The 20,863-nt window shown below is 35.3% G+C and overlaps 1 protein-coding gene across 3 annotated transcripts in view; it reads left to right on the top strand.

Annotated features, from left to right (window-relative positions):
- Positions 1-15,401, top strand: part of LOC131939981 (fibroleukin) — a 59,921-nt gene extending 44,520 nt beyond the window's left edge. For 2 of the 3 annotated variants that reach the window (XM_059298510.1, XM_059298512.1), the window contains exon 5: positions 14,152-15,400. In XM_059298510.1, the coding sequence (XP_059154493.1) occupies positions 14,152-14,523 (372 nt within the window). In that variant the 3' untranslated portion in view covers positions 14,524-15,400. Of the gene's footprint in view, positions 1-9,004; positions 9,125-14,151 lie in introns of all 3 variants that reach the window. The other variant, XM_059298511.1, reaches the window with a different exon arrangement.
- Positions 15,402-20,863: the final 5,462 nt, after the last annotated feature.

Below are 20,863 nucleotides of genomic sequence, written 5' to 3'. Positions count from 1 at the left end.
AAAATCCCACGTTTTCTGATTGAATTAAATAGTAGAAAATAAATGCTATACATCACAATAATGCAAGCGATCACTCTACTATAAGCGATCGCAAACTGCGTGCGCATTATGACAAAAAATGAAAAACGTGAAAGTAAAAGAAAATCATGGCGCCCCACAAGACAAGCATACACTAGTACAAACATACACTTATACGAAAATACAATATTCAAAATAATCACTTGTACACATTCATATATTCATACATAAATATATATGTGTATGTATATATATATATATATATATATTTATATATATGTGTATATATATATATATATATATATATATATATATATATATATATATATATATATATATATATATATATATATATATATATACACTATTTTTAAAAATCCTATCAGTATTCTTACACAATTTCTTATCTAAAACCCTATTAATATTCTTTTAAATAGAAAATAACACAAGATTGACACCAGGTTATTTCTGGAAAAATAAAAATGAATGTATGTCTTTAAACTATAAACATTGCTTCAACTTACAGATGTTAAACATCAATTACTCCCCGGACATTCCCCTCCGACATTACCCCCTGAGACTGTTAGGGTTACTGCTAGGGCTAGGGCTAGGGCTATGGCTAGGGCTAGGGCTAGGGCTAGGGCTAGGGCTAGGGCTAGGGCTAGGGCTAGGGCTAGGGCTAGGGCTAGGGCTAGGGCTAGGGCTAGGGCTAGGGCTAGGGCTAGGGCTAGGGCTAGGGCTAGGGCTAGGGCTAGGGCTAGGGCTAGGGCTAGGGCTAGGGCTAGGGCAAGGGCAAGGGCAAGGGCTAGGGCTAGGGCTAGGGCTAGGGTTAGGGCTAGGGCTAGGGCTAGGGCTAGGGCTAGGTTTAGAGATAGGGATAGGGATAGGGCTAGGGCTAGGGCTAGGTCTGGAGCTAGGTTTAGAGATAGGGATAGGGCTATGGCTAGGGTTGATTTTGGTTTTGTGTTACCTTTTAGGCTTAGACAGATGCTTTGGTTTGGTCTTTTTCTTAATGTTTAGGAATAAGATAGTTTATAGTTATAGACTTCTAGGTAGGATTTTAAATTTGATGGGGTAGGTGTAATTCCCCGTTAGGGGGTGGGGTGGAATTAACAGGGTGGTAATTGACATGGGGGTAATTTCTCCGGGGGTAAATACGGGAGGGGGGGGGGAGAATGTCCTAGGGGGTAATATTCGGGGGGAAGTAATGTCCTGTAGCCATTGAGCCTGATCTGACCGTATGCATTATGTTATCTTAAATAATACGCCTACTTGGTAATAAGCAACAGTGTTTAAAACATATAATACATTTTGAACTTTTCGATATTATTTACTTTTAATTTCAATCCAAATTTAACGGCAAGTACAAATGTATATTTCAAACTAATATAAAAACATATTCTTTAAAACATCACGTGAGGTGTAGGCCTATATGTACTTGTTAGTCATGTCTATTTTTTGTATGCTGATGAAAATGCATTCCAAGTGTTATGTAGCTCTATGAATGAATCTTTCTTTAACTTATACTAGAAAGTATTACCTAGTGCCAAGAACGGGAAAAAAAATTATGATAAATAATATTACATGATACTTTATTAAAATAAATTATACTAAACTTAAAGTACTCTAATACTAACCTCTCTCTTGCCAGTAATTCATGTCCCCAAAATTCTCTGCAGATTAGACTACTTCATTATTATGCATTCGTCGCGTAATACTCACAATAAGCATATTTTATAAAGGAATTAAAAAAAGGACAAATACTATCAATTAGTACAGTATACTGCCAATACAAACTTAACATTAAATGACATAATAATCAGCCTTTACCTAATTTTACGGTTAGACCATTTATAATATATATGCTATGACATTTGATTTATTTTTGTGTTACAGTACGTAAAATGTGTTTGTTAGTTAATTAATTTGTTCTGCCACACTTGCGGTCGAGTGTAAAATATTTTGGAAATTACACTTATGTGAATATTGTTCATTCTCAAAACGATCAAGTCCTGCGACAGCATCCGCAATGTTAAGTAATTGAGGTCACATCCTCTACACTCAGACTATTTAAACGGCACTGACTGCTTCATCTTTGCTTGAGTAATAAATTGCAGCAAGCATTGCGGAATAATTTCTTTTATATAACTAGAAGTTATTTTTGTTTTTTTTTAAAGTTCAAAATTATCTTTTTTCTGAGCTTGATGATCATTGCAAAATTAACTTGGATCAATGGTAAAGTAGTAAATATGTTTTTCTTGCCTCTCGCACAATACTTAATGTATATAATGTTCTGTTATTCTTTAATAGTTTGTTACATCTAAAATTGCCATTGACATGCACCTTAATGTAATAAAATATAACATACAAACATCTATTCAGGACTTGACATGTCATTAGAGAAAGAACACTACACAGTGGCAAAATATTTATTTTTTGCCAAGTTACATTGTGTGGAGAATACAAGAGAAGATAATAGAATATCAGCTCTTGTTAACATGTCAGTGGATAATTTCAGTAAATTAGAGGGGAAGATTATGTTGCACTTTTATAATTGATATATGTTAAATGTGTGCACGTTTTTTTCCCTAATAAATTGAATTTTTAAATAAATTAATGTTGCCTTTTCAAACCTGACGTTTCATATGACAAGTTAAGAAGAATTCGCCTATTTCTGTAATTTCGCCATATGAAGGAATACGCCGAGCCGTCTAGCGCGCTAGTGTTTTTAAATGCTAACTATAAATGTAACTATAACACAGTTCATTCCTAAATAATGTGCCCCAGCCCCCCCCCCCCCCCGAATTTAAGGGGTTTGGCGGCATTGAAAATTCGGAAGTAGGAGATTGTTGGATGAATTGTGTGCGTATTTTTTTTCTTTGAAGTATCGACCTCTTTAGGGCTTTGCAACAGAATTAGTAGCCTTTTCCTCTACATTTCCTTGATGTTGGTTCATCTTCTATATATTCTTCTCTAAATCCTGACTCCAATTAAATCTATGCGGAATTTTTTATACAATGGGTTCCATCTGGGTCCTGATAGTTGATGCCAAATATTTGTTTAGAGCAGTCACTCCTTTGGAATAATAATAAATCTTCTTCTTCGTTATTAATTATTAGTGTTGAAGGGGGTCGAGATTTATCTGCCAGTGGGTTTGAACTCGAGACTTTGTTCGAATTTATCAACCATGAGCTTTTTGCCGATTCGACCACGCCTCCAACACAATTAAGCGGTACGTGTCAACTGGTTATGCGCGATGAGGCCATTGACTCCGATTTCAGCCTGCTTTTCTTTTTTGTATTTGCTTCCATAGCCTTTGTCCAACCAAGAACAAACTACAAGGCAGCAGTTGTTTAATTTTGGAGTTGTCTCTCCTAGAAGAGTGGCTGTCCCCAGCTAACGAGCCTCATCTGCCCGAGTAATAATAAATAATTTACACCTCCTTTTGGATCAGTTTCTGTATTGTGTAACTCTAGTGTTCTTCTTTGATGATGGTTTTAATCAAGTTTCTTTTAAATCTGTTCTTCAGGTGAGTATTCAGCAAATATTTTGTTCATGCATGCATTGTATTTTTATATTAGTTATCCAAGTTATTGCTCTATGCAAACGTTTAGGCTTGATCATTTTATTTTTAACTTGACAGTCAGTTTTCTCTAACTCAAGACGTTTTCATATGGCTAAAAGCTGCTCTTGCCTTTCCAATTCTGGCTTTTTGGTCTGCACCTCTCCGAGCTATATTTTTATTGTCTATCATGCCTTCGTCGTGGCAGATTTTATGTTTTAGATATTTTTATCTTTCAGTTATATAGGAGAGATGTTTTTTTTTCCTTTTTTCTATACGATTCTGTTTTTCTCCCTATAAACTTGCCTTTAGAGTTGTAGATATTTTGGTTGCTTTTTTTCTATTGTACTTATTATTGCTTGGGTGAGATAAGACGAGATATTCTACAAAGTCTTTGTCATCAAATTGTTATCAGTGAGTCCGTGGTATATACCTTCTTTTTTACTCTGTTGCAATTCTCATGATCCAATCTATGGCAAGATGGAACAACGCTAGCGACAATAGTCGACCAGTCTCATTCTTATCTTTATCTTTTTCTCATGCGAAACTCTACACTTTAATTCCGTGTAAGACTATGCATTTCTTTGATACGTTGCTCAATTATATCTGAGTATCATAACAGCGTATGTGCCTTTCAACAAAGAATGTTGTTTATTTACTCGTGAGAGTTCTACTCCGTTGAGAGGTTTTGATTAACATACCATATTTTATCAACACACCATATTTTATCAACATACCATATTTTATCAACATACCATATTTTATCAACATACCATATTTTATCAACATACCATATTTTATCAACATACTATATTTTATCAACATACCATATTTTATCAACATATCATATATTTTATCAACATACCATTTTTTATCAACATACCATATTTTATCAACATACCATATTTTATCAACATACCATGTTGCAGATGACCAGCCTCACAATATTATAAGACTATCTAAGATGTTATTAAATGCAGCGTTTAAACTTTATTTTGGAAGTTTACACGCGGTTTACTTACATTCATAAAGCGAGGAAGAGAATATAGATGAAAACGCACTAACTACATCGACTGAAGTAATAGAAATAGGTGAACTCTACTGCACCATTGACCGTCAGGATCAAAAAACGGTTAACGGTTGTGCTTGTACAGTAAAACAAATGAAGGATCCAGATATAAAGTGACATTTTTGACAACAATAACGAAAAAAAAATTCCCTTAAAATTACTGCATCGAAGTGCTATAAGTACACGATTGATCAAATATACTATATAATAATTGGACCTTGTACAATCGATCAGCATATTATAATACTCGCAACGTATTAGCAAAAACTGTATTTGATAACGGACCATCCTTAATATATTATTAACATGTCAGTATTATGTAGTATTACACTTCTCAGAAGAGAATTATATATATAGATAGATTACACTTATAATGTGTGTATATATTGAAATTGTAATAATTTATAAGATGCTCCAGAGATGTAAAGATGGAGTACGTGATGTGACCGTTTAAACATTACAATATAGGCAGACTAGTCTTATGTTGCCAGAAATATTTTTGTCTCAAGCTGACAGAAATGTTAAGCTGTCTTACAGTGATGAGAAGCAGTGTAGAACATCTGTGTGTGATCGATCTTTTGTCTATTGGAATTAAAACAACATAAATGCTTTAACGATGGGATACATGTTTATTTAAAACTTATTCTTATATAAAAAATAACTTACAGTGATAAAAACTCCTTTCAAACAAACACATAGACATGACGATAATGGGATGTAAATTACTGCTATTTTAATTTAAAGCAAACTTAGCCATATTTTATGCTTACGAGTTTTTATAAAATACTTATATATTTTCAGGACTTGACATTTCATTGGAAAGAGAATACTATATGGAGGGTAGAGATTTATTCTGTGCCAAGTTACATTGTGTGGAGAACACAAGAGAAGATAATAAAATCTCAGCTCTTGTCAACATATCAGTCTATAGGATCAGTGAATTAGAGGGAAAGATTATGTTGGCGTCTGTATCAGAATCAGATTCAAGAGTTCGAGATTATAAAGTAGCTGGATTAAAAGCTGAAGGAAAGTTTTCAAAGGTCCTTGGAGAGTTGACTGTGTCGTTTACAAAACCTTCTGATTGTTTTAGTACAGTGTTTGGATGTGATGTGTATTACACAAATAAAATGGGTCTCATTGAGATGAAAGAGAATAAAACCAAAACGGTTGATCAAGGAAATCGTAAGCCGTTGATGTTGATGACCTTAGAGGCTAAAACTTCAGAGTTTGATAAAACAATTGATAGAATGTCTGAGTTTCTAAAAACATTTAAAGATTCAGATAAATTAAACAGTGCTGACTTGAAGATGAATTTACAGTTTTTAACAGATGACAAACATTCAAACCTTAGTTATCATACAACAGAATTAAAAAAGGAGAAGGGTGATGAAACTCTGGTTAACCTTACTAATGCGATGGAAAGTAGATTCAATAGCTTGTTATCTGCCCAAGGATCTACAATTCAAAGACTTGAAAATCAAATGAACAACGTTGTTAACAGATTGAACACCTTAGATAACACAAATCAAGAGTTCATGCTTTTTAAATACACCTTGACTGAAAAATTACTAAAATCAATTCAACAGATAGAAGCAAACAATAAAACACTTCAAATACACAATATGTCAGTACACAACGTATCAAGACTATACAATACTTTACACACACAACTGGAGAGACTGAACTACAGTTTGGTTAATGTATCACTTGATATACAGAGTTTGTCTCAAAGGTCAAATCAAAGTGAAATTCTAACAAAAACATTACAAGATTTCAAAAAAGATTTTCTAAATTTAACTAACGAATTGTTAAAAAATAACACAGCGATTTTGGAACAACGTCAAAATATAAGCATTCAACAACTGGGGGAAAGCAACAAATTATTGGCAGAGACACAGTCAAAGACACTGAAGGATTTAAAATCAGCTATATCACTACTAAACAATACAGACACTGATATACATGCCCGTATGGAGAAGATGAATAACATCGTTAAAAACCTGATTACTAAATCAGATCAAATTGGTGTCATAGTCAGTAGATTACATAGATTAAGTGGCCCTGTGTTCAATGAAAGTGAATACGTAAGTTAATTATAATTTGTTTAGGATCAAAATCTGCTATGTTAACGTTAAAGTATTTTATTTAGGCATGGTTTGTTTTTGAATTGGCCTTACATCATTACTTTGCTTAATTTCGTTAAAAGTTGAAAAGCATGAATGTTTTAAATATTTTAACATTCAGATAATATTCTAACAAGTGTTAGCGGGTGATTATTTTAAAAGAAAAATGCATAATCAATACATATTTATAAAAGTATGATTTAGTCGAATGTCTTTAAAATAATAATTTCACCACTTTTTACTTCTGCTGCTGCTGTAACTAGAGTGCACATCTACTATATATATAATTCTCCTCTTCGAGCCGTTAGAAAACAAGCTGCAAACGCTCTCCCTACCTCCCCACCCCTACATGGTTTTGGTGAGCTGTGTTCACTCTAAATGTTTACAAGCAGAGCCAACGATTTTAAACGTAGGGGGGGGGAGGGGGGGGGTTATGGTCCTTAACGAGCTACTTATAGTGTTTTAAAGAAATATTTTCAGTGTCAGCGTTGGTACTGTCGAATTCACAAATTATGAATTATTGAAAATTAGAAACAACTAAATAGCGGCGTATGTTATACCGCGGGCCAGCTCGTATATATATAATTCTCTTCTTGGAGCCGTTAGAAAACAAGCTGCAAGCGCGCCTTTGCAGTCCCCTCTCTTCCTCTCTATCGCTACCCCCCCCCCCCCCCCCCACCCCCCACCACCTCCCCTACGTGGCCTGGTGAGTTGTAGTTCATTCTAAATGTTTACATTTTACAATCATAGAGCCGGGTTTGGTGACGGCTATTAGGGACAGATAATTTAGTTTGAAACGATATTAAAATTAAAAGGAGGTAACTAAGAGGATGCTGCTTTCACTGGGGGGGGGGGGGGGTGGGGGTTAGTGTTTTAAAGCACATATTTTCAGTGGCAGCATTGGTACTGTCGAATTCACAAATTATGAATTACTGAAAAGTAGAAAAAAAACAACTAAATAGCGGCGTATGATATGCCGCGGGTCGCCTCGTTTACAGAAATTCGTTCCTTGTCTCGACAATGTTTAGAAAGTAAACGATATATTGAATGGGCTATCTTTGTGAAATAACATTTACACATACTAACAATATTTCTGCGAATATATTTATACTTAAACAAATACAAACACGCACAAACATATATGAGTATATGAATACATACATACATGTGAATGTATATATTCTTCGTAATTGTGTGATGTGTGGCGATAATGTTTATGTAGTTAATAAAATATTATTATTATTAAAGAAAAAGAGAAATGTTTAGCTGTCTGAATATTGTAACGTATATATTTTAATTTCATTCCGTTTAAACTAATAATAATAAATAAACATATTCTAAATTAATTTTACTCCAGTTAAAATGTGCCAACATGAACGATCGTGTTTTAGCTGACATGACAGAGGCTGGAGTAAATGTCAGCAGAACATTGTGTGATAACAAAGCTGACGGTGGAGGATGGATTATTATACAGGTTAATTTGTCATTTTTCTTAGCCATTCGCAATTTTTTTCCGATAAATTTTTTAACTGTGTTGATGAAAAAAGATGTATGATACACAACGATAGACACTTAGCTACACATTAAAGGGAAAAAAAACGTAATAGTTGAACTACATATGCAGAGCTTGTATAATATATTTTATCAGAATTGTTAATATATCTCATCGTTTTGGGGAGAAAAGCTGAATCTAATAGTCTAGTTTATTTTGTTGATCTGAATAAAATTTAGGATATTAAAATAATATCAACAAAATCAGATTATGTGATAAACTACAATAGTGTTTAGTGCATTTTTTAGACCATGTATTTGTAAAATATCAGTTCTGTTGTATGTATAAAATTGGGGATTTATTTGGTTTCGAGTTTGAACAGAAGCAAACGTTAAATTTATCTCGTGATAGTTGTAACTGTCTAATACACAAAGCATTGGAAATATTTAGAGAGTTAATGTGAAGAATATTAGGTCTTATAAAGTAACGACTGCTTTGATTTTATGTAAATTGTTTGTTGTATGAAATAACTAGAATCCTAATATATTTCACAGATAATTAAACCTTAGAATAAATCAAATCAACTCACTTAACCGTAGTTTTATCAATGCTATTATTTCGTAGATAAGCGCTTTGATTATTCAAATAGTTTAATATGTTATTTGAAGCATAACTAATCTTTGGAATCAATTATATCATCTTGCTATGACTTTATTGTAGCGGTGCCATTTTTCTTACAGAGACGTATCAAAGGTGATGTGAACTTTACAAGAACTTGGAACGATTATAAAAACGGATTTGGCTCAAATTCTGGAGACTTTTGGATCGGAAATGACGTCATTTCTCGCTTGACAGATTCGGTAAGGAAATAATGGCTACTTAAAAAATATGCATGGAAACTGAATTTTGTACTGCACAATGTACATGGCATCACTTAATTTCTTATTCTTTAAAAAATCACTTTATAAGATACATGTATACTCTAGCGTGTTAGTTTACGTTAAGTGATAACTGTTTCCCAAAACATGGGGTCGTTTCAACATCAATTTTTTAATTTGATCATAATTTATTCTACGTGATTTTCAACAAAGTATCTACTTTAAAATTTAGTACTTGCATTGACAATTAAATACATTGTAGTAACTATTATGACACGGGTAAGTACGTATGAAACACGCTTTTTTTGGTTGAGTGATTTTTATATTTTACTAAAATAAAATATTAATTGACAAACTATAATACATCATCTCAATTGACATAACTTGCACGTATACAACTGTTAAAGGTAGTCTATTAACGGAAAACATTTTTTTCTTACTATCGGTAAACAAATGTCTTGTCCTATTCATCGCCAGATATCATATTATTGATATTATTATATGATCTTTGAATTGTAGATGAGATACACTTATTTATTTTTTAAAAAGTATATATTTTCTATATAATTATATAAATTTCATTTTTTTCGGGGGGGGGGTAGAATTTTTTTTGCCCCCCCCCCCCCCGGAAGAATTGCCTGGAAGAAACTCTGCCACTCTCTTTAATTATCCTCAAGTCATATCCACCTATCATTTCCTCAGATTAACTACCCCTGTAAATTACTCTACTCAACAAAAACTGCATTAGGACACTGACCAATTTTATTATTCAATGGACACCAGTACATAGAGAAATATATAAAATGGTTAGCGATATGTAAGTAAAAGTAAAGTAAAGTTCCCTTTCAAACCTAACGGTCTATGGGGCAAGTGAAGTAGAGTTCACTTGTTTCTGTGACCTCGGCATATGAAGAGATAATGTGGTCAGCACTATGCCCAGCCGATATGTAAAGCTTAGGGTTATGAATAGGAAATGGGTAGGAATGGTAAAGGGTATAATTTTAAAGGAGAGGACAGCAATTAAAGAACTAGAGTAATACATTTTAGAGGAGAGGGTATTATTGACTAGCAGTTAATAACTGATTAGGTAAGTGAAGGATATTGTACTACAATTGGCATTCATACGTTTGTTTAATCTATTGCGGAACTAGACAAAAAAAGGGATTCCCCGCAAACAATTTTTGTAGCCTGCTTCAATTAATTTAAAATGATCTATTTCCTGAGTAATTTAACATATTTCAATGTGATGTATAACTATACTGAGATAACAAACCAGATACTATAATGTCCAAACTAATTTTGGGCCTAATGTAATCGTGTTTTATAATTTTAAAACAAATACAGAAACATAACATGCAGTTTAGGGGGATATTTACATGGTAGTTAGAGTGATGCATATGGTATAATAAATAAATAGATAAATAAGTAAATAAAAACATAAAATACATTGGGTTTAAAGCATGTTGGTTAAAAAAAGGTGGTCAAAGGCTGGTTTGAAACATTTTACCAAAAACAAGCGTGAAAATTATAACATATAGTAGAAAAGTCGAAAATAAAGTAGGTTTAAGTGGATTTCATCCCATTTTGTACAATAAACATCTACGTATATAATTCTCTTCATGGGGACCATTCGGGACAAGACGTAGACGCACGCCGAACCTCCCCCTCTCTCACTCTCCATGCATACCCAACAGACCATGTCGCTACCACCCCAACCCTACCAGTCTGGTGAGTTGTTTACAATCGTAGAGCCCGGTCGAATTATTTACGGCTATTAGGGTCAGATAATTTAGGTTTTAAACGATGTAAAAATAAGGGGAGGTAATAACAGGCTCAACTTGATCTTTTCATTGTCGTCTGTCAACTATCGTCACGGATGGCTGTACAATACTAGCTATACCAGGAAAAAAACACAAACAAATCAAAGCTGATGTTCTGGTGAGGTGAGTTCGTTAGGGGGGGGGGGGGGGTTACCGAACAGGTTGGTATAAGAGCGATTGAGCGGGAGGGGGTAAAGGTTGGTGTTCCAGGGACGATGTTCATAGTCGTAGCTAAGATTATTTGACTGCTTAGTACCGACATGTTTTGGGTGGGTAGGCGTGAAGCTATAATGATGTGTGGAGATACGGTCGAGTTTTAAAGGTCACCGATTGGTTAGCAGTGTTCTCATGAAAGAATTTGAATAGTTTCGTACATGTTAATAAAGGTAAACAAAACCATTTTAAGGATGACTTTCAGGATATTCAACTCCATGTGAAAAGATGTGGGGTCTGATAAGGGGGGGGGTAAGATAGACGGATGGGGACATGAGGGGGGTCATGTAAGCTATGGACCAATGGACAGTAGATATAAAATACTATTAAATTAGTGTTAAAACATATCATTACAATGTTTGTTACAATGTTATGTAAATAAAACCGATACAAAAAAAGGAGCAATAGAAATCATATTCATACAGAATTAATAGTACGAACAGAGATGGGGCACGAGGGTTGTAGGAGTAGGGGTCATGGGGACAAAAACATCAGAAAGAGGAGCGATTGGTGAGACACCAGAGGCGGTGATGCGTATCTAAGGTGTTGTGATCAAGAAACTCGGAAGCTAAGAGTTAAATTTATATTACCCAACCGTAAAACTTATACATTCGATGTTGTAAACGAGTTTAGTATTAAGCCGCCGTAGAGGCTGTATACTGATCGAGAAAAAAAATACGATGCTCTTTTAGACACGCTCTGTATTGCTACTATAATGTAGGCTACAACTTGACCTAGATGCATTGCTGAGGTGGAGATAAAATAAATGAATAAAATTCAAGAATTGGACGATGAAGATATATGACAAATATGAGCGGAAGAATGTATTGAATCTGGCTAAAACTGTTAATGGGCTGTTAAAAAAGGGGATAAATAGATGGATGGATAATATAAGCTGCAAATGTGGAGATGCGTAGTGAATGCAAAGTCTTGAAATTTCTGCTATTAATATAGCATACAATTGTTTACAGTTACCAATACATTCATGTTGACAATTTTATTTTATCTTCAAATCGATTGGACTGTGCGTCTGGTGTACACATGTCACTGAAATGCACATTTAAATCATCAGTCATGGCATTGAATATTTAAAATACATTTAGATGGACCTAGATTAAGTAACGTGCTATTTTAATGGCGAATGCATCCTAATGTATTTCGTTGAGTTTTGAAATTTTACAAAACAATAGCTAACAAACGAAACAAATACTATACATCTTCACCAGTAGCGTAGCGGGGGGGGGGGGGGCGGGGGCGGGGGGGACATATGTCCCCGGGCGCCGACATTAGTGAGCGCCAAAATGGGTTGGAAAAATAAATATAAATTGAACGGGTGATGGGTGTGAAAATCGAAAGTTTGAGGGGGGGGGGGGGCGCAAATCAAAATCTTGAGGGGGGGGGTGTGCAAATCGAAAGTTTGAGGGGGGTGCAAATCGAAATCTCGAGGGGGGGGGTGCAAATCGAAAAGTTTGTCCCCGGGCGCCGGGAAGGGTCACTGCTACGCCTCTGATCTTCACTTTATATGACGAAAGTGCATTTACTGCACATGCAGTATGTTAATAGATGAATAAATTAACAAAGCGTGTTTTTATTTTTATTGGGAGAAAGCTAAGTGCCTTGATCCGCTGATTTCAGAAGTGTTTATTAGATAAACGATATACAGATTAGTTCGATATTTTTAGGAAGGGTTAAACAGTTTATACAATAAAGATCGTGGTTATGTAACGAACCTTGAAGAATAGTGTAATGCTTGACTTACTTACTTTGACTTAGTCCTCTTTGCTCATAGGGCATAGGGCCTCAACCATTTCCTTCCATTTCTTCCTATCCTCGGCTATTAATTTTGACATCTCCCAAGACATCCCTATTGGCTTCAGTTCTTCAAGAAGACCCCGCCTCCAGATCTGTCTTGGGCACCCTCTCTTCCGCTTTCCCTTGGGGTTCCACTCAAGCGCTTGGCGTGTAACATTTGTGAGAGCCTTTCGCAGTATGTGACCCACCCAGCGCCACTTCCTCCTTCTTATTTGCACACACATAGAGGCTCCTGCCTAACTAACGAAACAAATACTATACATCTTCACTTTATATGACGAAGGTGTATTTACTGCACAAGCAGTCTGTTAATAGATGAATAAATTAACAAAGCGTGTTTTTATATTTATCGGGAAAAAGCTAAGTGTCTTGATCCGTTGATTTCAGAAGTGTTTATTAGATAAACGATATACAGATTAGTTCGATATTTTTAGAAAGGGTAATACAGCTTATATAATAAAGATCGTGGTTATGTATCGAACCTTAAAGAATAGTGTAATGCAGTCAACAGGATATTTTCCACCGGTCATTTCTTCCTCTACCGGTTTTATCAACAGTTTTATTCCACACCCTCCCGCCTGCTCTCACCTTTATTATATTAACCCCATTACACAACATACATATAGAGATACAAATAAGATACGTGTTAAGATTTAGAATTAGGGCTATTGAGCTTATCAAAAGAAGGAAAAGTTCATAAGTAATATATATTGTAAGGGAAGATGGGTTTACTAACTGCGAGCGCGTTACAACGGCAGCAATGTAAGGAGATTAATGAAAAGGAGGGAGTTCTAGAAAAGCCATACGTAAATTGAATATAAATAGTATTTCTTGTAAGGGAATATATTTTTAATGTGCAATGTAAGCAGGCAATAGATAATGTAATATTTCCTTTCTCAACAGACGTCTTTTGTTTTAATGATGGGGTAGATACAGGAACTATCAAAATAAGTTTATTCAATATTTTCTTTTTACAAGCGAGTTTCCAGTGTGTGTATTATTGTAATAATGTGTTTTGGAAAATTGTGCATATTGTTTATAGATTTTTGTTATGTTTTTTTTTTATCAATGTGTATAATTATCATTTAGTATAGAGGGATCATACTTACAATATTTCTAACACAATGCAATATCTAAATATTTCTAATTTTTTGTCTAACACAGGGTTATAATGAACTCAGATTTGACATGAAGTATAACGGTACAGACTACTACGCTGTGTACAGAGGTTTTAAGGTAGAAAATGAAGCAGCAAAGTATAAGATGAGCTACACGTCATTCAGTGATGGGAATGTTGAAGACAAATTTAGTCATCACTACGGCGATAAGTTTACAACCATTGACTCTGATAACGATAGAGACAGTGGCAACTGTGCTGTAGACAGGAGAGGTGGTTGGTGGTATCATGCTTGTCACAATGTTAACGTCAACGGTGAATGGGCGAGTCGTGTTTATAATAAAGGAATTCAATGGTCTAGCATTACAGGCTATTCTGGCTCTCTAGACTTTGTTGAGATGAAACTTCGTCGAAAGTAAACAACCCGAAAACAATGCTATGGTACATTAATGGATATACAGTAATCAAATTATTTATATAATCTTCAGAAACATAAGCAACATTACATATATTAAAATACATAGATGTAAACATTTAACTAAGGCAATATTTTCTTGATGGTTAGTCTACATAAGAAGTTTAAAATTAACGAACTTTAAACCAAACATTTTATTCAAAAAATGATTTTAAAAACTACAACTGTGTTTGTTTTGCTGTTATGATGTAATAAAGCCATTTATACACTCATCTAGAATTGAAATTTCTCATAGATTGACTGTGTGTGTTAGCCATTAAAACAGAAAAAAAAACGACTATGATGGTGTCATTTATTTCTTGCATATACATAACTAGTAGTGTAGTTGTCATCTACCACTATATCTTTAATTAGACATTTACTCGGATCGTGTGTAGTTCAACCATAATAACGTGTGTAATGTTTATGCATTTTTTTCAATAATATTTTTTCGCATAGTTTTTCGAACGATGTATATATGACATCCAAAATCACATAAAATAGATTGTAACTGTTAATTTGGGATCTGTAAAGCTTTGTATTATAAATGTGAACATTATGCGGTCATACAGTAGAATAAAAATAGATTGTTTAAGTAAATCCTTTGTTTCAGTAGTTAATGTTTTATCAATGTATTCATATCGAGCATGTTTGTTTATTAAGAAATCTCTACTATCAAATATAAATACATATTAGTACAAAATGAAAGTTTAATTCTGAATATGTTTGTATTACTGAGATTGGAATATTCTTTTATTATTATCGTTTTCAAGGTATATAACCATACTCTCACAAATCAAGTGGGTAATTTTAATTGTTATCTCCCGTGAATAATTTTAGTGTCTTTTGTGATTTTCCTCGTGATTAAGTTTTTAATTTTTAAAAAAAATTGTTAATCTATGTCATTATAATTATCTCAATTTTGTTATTAATCGAAGAATAGTGTTGAAAATATATTCTCGAAAAGTCAATCAATTTTACGTTTGGGTCTGAATGGTGAATACTACACCAAAATTGTGCCTGCAGTTTTTCATCTTGCTCGAAATCATTCCGCAAATCAAAGAATTCATCTTGTAATTCATCGGGAATGCTGGCAACATCAAGGGAAGAAGAGAATGGGTAATGCGTAAATGCAGATTCTTCTTTTTTCAGCTCAGAGAAATAGCCATGCAGTTCGTTTTCAAGAGATTCAAGATGCCCAGAAATCGCTTCTTTCAAAATTTTAATGATCTCACAGTCAGATTCATCTACCACACTGCAGAGTTTCTCAAATTTACAATATTTCCACGATTTGGTTTCTTTACCGATTTTGCAGCTTTAATAAAAATGCCCCGAGATTATCATGGAAAGTTATAATATTCGTTCATTTTCCCTGAAGCTTAAGGTTAAGCTTATCTTGATGTTCGAACACATCTGCTAGGTATGATACTCTCTCCAACCACTCTATGTCGTTTTAAGTAAACCAAAAAGTCTTCTTTCCTTTGCACTCCCAAGAACAATTTGATTTCAGATTTCAATTTAAAAACACAATTTACAACATTTCGTTTGACAGCCAGCGAACTGTAGTGTAGAAGAGCAGAACCTCGTGATCTATATTAATGTTTTTGCTCAGTTCTTTGAAGGCTCCAGATTTTATATAATTTACGACTTATACTAGCAATGGACTCTTGATGTCGATTGGATAGGGCAGTGGTTAGGGAGCTAAATCTTTTCTGTTCTCTGAAAGCCCGATTTTGAGCTAAACATAGATGGCGCGCCATCTGTACAAACCCCCACAGCCGTTCTAACCCGTTTTAATAATCCAGTTTTTAAAAAAGGTATTTATTTTCTCCATGCTATCTTGACAAAAGAGCAAACAATGGTGAAAGCTTAATTTCAATAAAATTGTATTATTTAACATTTGCGCACATGTAGCGTTTGATGAGATTTTCTCCTATTTTTTATATTTTTTTGCTTGGCATTTTCTATCGCGACTTTATTTGATGCTTGCACTAATGCTGGTGAAAACTTCCTATTCAATCAAGTTTCTGGCGTTTGCAATTAGCTTCTTATCGACGAAAGAACTCCATATCTTTTTTGATGTGTTCCGGTGAAGATTTCATAGATTCGTGACTGAGAACAACTTTGTACAGTACGATTTGTTTCTTCTCTATTACATTTCCAGTGATGTTAATGAAGTCGAATTTCAAAAATTCTTCTAAATATTTATGTTTTGTTTCAAATTACTAAAGTTTAGTATACTAGTTGGCGACCCCCCAGAAAGACCTTCGCGACCCCCAGGGGGGTCGCGACCCCCAGGTTGGGAACCCGTGGTTTATATATTTACAAATACATCCGTTTATACAACTTATGGTTAATGTGTTATTTCATTTGTTTTGATTTTTTCGTTTGTTTTCTGAACACATAATAAAATCTTCTGGTTTATCAAACATATAATAACTGTCGTTTTTTTTTAATGTGATAAAGGCAATAAGGACCAAGGCTAATTGTAGTGTGTAAATGAGTCCACACAGCTAAGATGGTATTTTACTCACGTTATAGAACGTACACATTGACCACGTTTTTCCTACTTATGTCGAGATTACAGAAACATGTAAACTCTTTATAATTGTACTGATTTTAATCTGTGATCCTAGGATAAATCAATAACTTTATTAACTTAATGTTTCCATTTCTATCTGTATTTTCTGATGTAAGATACAACTGCTGATGTGGTCTGTAAACCCTGTAAGCTTGTCAGTTCCTCTAACGTGAATGTATTCAGTAGTAAGCTTGTCAGTTCCTCTAACGTGAATGTTTTCAATACAGGTCAGACCTTCCGACACCAGACCACTGCTGACAAGATTTTACCTTAATGTTATTTTTGGTATTAGCTCGAGTATTAGCTTTATTTTTTATTTAACCAGAATTGTTCTAAAGACTTGAATAAAACACTTTTTTTCAGTAAAGATACGACTCTAGAGAATGAAACCCAATCGATCATTCAACAACAAAGTACCAAGCCCAATCCCTTTGTTCTCAGGAAAATTGAATGCTACCGGAAATGACCCTAAAAAGACACAAGGTTAAATGGATGCCGCAACAGCCCAACACTCACGTCTGCCGGAAGTTGAGTCTGGAGCATGCTGGGTAATTCATGCTAGGGATTGTGGGACTTTTTGTGACCATCAGGGCATGAAAGCCCAAGCTGTAGGGGGCTGGGACATGAAATAGACACCCATGTAGATAACTGATTGCATTCGCTGGACTGGTTTTGTTTTCTAGAATCCTACAAATTAAATATGGTAGAAAAACTTATTTATGGAATAAATAATATCAACAAGACGAAAACATAGTAAACATTGAAGATGTTGAAGCACAGTTACGGAAATGGGTGTGTTGTGTTAACAAACACAAGATGAATACATGGACAGCCATTTGTTCTAAAAACATTGTTTTTAAAAAATACTTTTTTTTTTCCAATAAAACAAATTACATTAACATGTGTGTGAATGCTTGTATTTAGTAACATATATATATATATATATATATATATATATATATATATATATATATATATATATATATATATATATATATATATATATTATATTTGAATACTTTTTTTCCAATTTAAAACAAATACAGCAACATTCCACGCCGTTTGGGTGGATATTCACAGGGTAGTTACGTTGATGTACAGAGTATAGTAAATAGATAGCGAAATAAGTAACTGAATACATAAGATACATTGAATTTAAAGCTCGTTGGTTCAAAAAATGGAGGCTGGTTCGGAACATTTGTGCCAACAAAAGTTAGAAAGAGTATAACTTATGGAAGAATAGTCGAAAACAAAGCTTTATTTGCATAGATTGCATCCCTTTCTGTACAATAAACATAGTAAATACCAAAGAAAAAGGAATAACCAGTAGTCACACACACTCAAATTTGTTGTTTTACAAGGATTTCATTTACATTGGTACAATAGTGAATTGCAGAAATAGATAAATTTTTTTTTTACAAAATTTATTTAGATTTCTTTCATTTCTCTAAGACGGCTAATAGCACTGCGTACTTGAGCTGCAGATGTAGCTGAATACACCCAAGCACCCCCTGCAACCGTTTTAGAGCATCCGCTGCACTTCCAAATGCCAACGGCTTTTCTATTCATGGATTCCTTTCCACAAAGGAGACATGTGTATGTGCTATGCTGAGATAAATAAAAGTCATTTATTCAAGGAAATTACGTTTTCAAACATTACTTTATTCGATTTTTTTTGCATTTATGTAAGATCTGTAATCGAATAGACTAAAGTGTTTACATACACATATTAGAAGAATATAATATTTCTGCAGGGTAAAATTTAAAATTCAAACTATCAAGAAATTATTTATTTATTTTAGAATAATTTGTACTAGAGAGTTTGTCAAAATACTTACAATTGGCACACAGGTTTAAAAAATAATTATAGCCACAAGTAATATATTAATGGTCTCCCTTTGGGCTATATTGGACAATATAGTGACACCCTTAGTAGATACTTAACTAGTTCAACTGGTGCAATGTCTGTCCGTCTGTCTGTCTGTCTGTCTGTCTGTCTGTCTGTCTGTCTGTCTGTCTGTCTGTCTGTCTGTCTGTCTGTCTGTCTGTCTGTCTGTCTGTCTGTCTGTCTGTCTGTCTGTCTGTCTGTCTGTCTGTCTGTCTGTCTGTCTGTCTGTCTGTCTGTCTGTCTGTCTGTCTGTCTGTCTGTCTGTCTGTCTGTCTGTCTGTCTGTCTGTCTGTCTGTCTGTCTGTCTGTCTGTCTGTCTGTCTGTCTGTCTGTCTGTCTGTCTGTCTGTCTGTCTGTCTGTCTGTCTGTCTGTCTGTCTGTCTGTCTGTCTGTCTGTCTGTCTGTCTGTCTGTCTGTCTGTCTGTCTGTCTGTCTGTCTGTCTGTCTGTCTGTCTGTCTGTCTGTCTGTCTGTCTGTCTGTCTGTCTGTCTGTCTGTCTGTCTGTCTGTCTGTCACCCAGCCCGTGCGTGCGTCCGTCCGTCCGTCCAGAGTTTCTTCCAGGCCCCCCCCCCCCCTCGAACGAAATTAAATTTATATAATTTATATAGAAAATATATACTTTTAACAGTGTCCGCCCCCCCCCCCCCTGGAAGAAAGTCTACCGCCCCCCCCCCCCGAAAATTTCAAGTGCCTCCCGGAGAAAAAAGTCTGGAAGAAACACTGCGTCCGTCTGTGTGTAAAATGTAAGAACATCTACATCTACTCTACTCATATAACCAGACAAATCTTGTTTGACCAACCTCACGCCCACGCGTCCCAGGAAATGACGTCACCTGTTCTTCAACATGAAATGAAATAATCCCAACAGTGTCCAGTTGATTCAAGAAGCCAGCGATACTCCTGCTCGCCTCATCCAATTACTGACCCCTACCACTGACCCCTGGCTACTGACCAACAAACCAATGACCACTAACCAAAGCCCGGTATTCACCCTGCGATCACTAGTCTAGACGTACTGACCAGTGGTCAGTGCTATAGGTTGGCCGTTACGAAATGTTTTAGTATGAGATCATCGTGACATTTCGTTAGTGCAGTGTGTCATTCATGGTACTGTCCACTCATTCATAGGGCAGTGTCCACTCATTCATGGAGCAGTGTCCACTCATTCATGGGGCAGTGTCCACTCATTTATGGGGCAGTGTCCACTCATTTATGGGGAAGTGTCCACTCATTCATGGGGCAGTGTCCACTCATTTATGGGGCAGTGTCCACTCATTCATAGGGCAGTGTCCACTCATTCATGGGGAAGTGTCCACTCATTTATGGGGCAGTGTCCACTCATTTATGGGGCAGTGTCCACTCATTCATAGGGCAGTGTCCACTCATTCATGGGGAAGTGTCCACTCATTTATGGGGCAGTGTCTACTCCATTCATGGGGCACTGTCCACTCCATTCGTGGGGCAGTGTCCACTCATTCATAGGGCAGTGTCCACCCATTCATGGTCCACACATTCATGGGGCAGTGTTCACTCATTCATGGGGCAGTGTCCACTCATTCATGGTCCACTCATTCATGGGGCAGTGTCCACTCATTCATGGGCCACTCATTCATGGGGTAGTGTCCACTCATTCATGGTCCACTCATTCATAGGGCAGTGTCCACTCTTTCATGGGACAGTGTCCACTCATTCATAGGGCAGTGTCCACTCATTCATGGGGCAGTGTCCACTCATTCTTGGTCCACTCATTCATAGCGCAGTCTCCACTCTTTCATGGGACATGGTCCACTCATTCATGGGGCAGTTCCACTCATTCAAGTTAGAGAAAGTAAAGGC

Source organism: Physella acuta, unplaced genomic scaffold, assembly GCF_028476545.2.
Source record: "Physella acuta isolate Inbredline_101_S28 unplaced genomic scaffold, ASM2847654v3 ptg000306l, whole genome shotgun sequence".
Classification (NCBI taxonomy): Eukaryota; Metazoa; Mollusca; class Gastropoda; family Physidae; genus Physella; species Physella acuta.
This window is presented reverse-complemented; position numbering and strand designations above follow the sequence as displayed.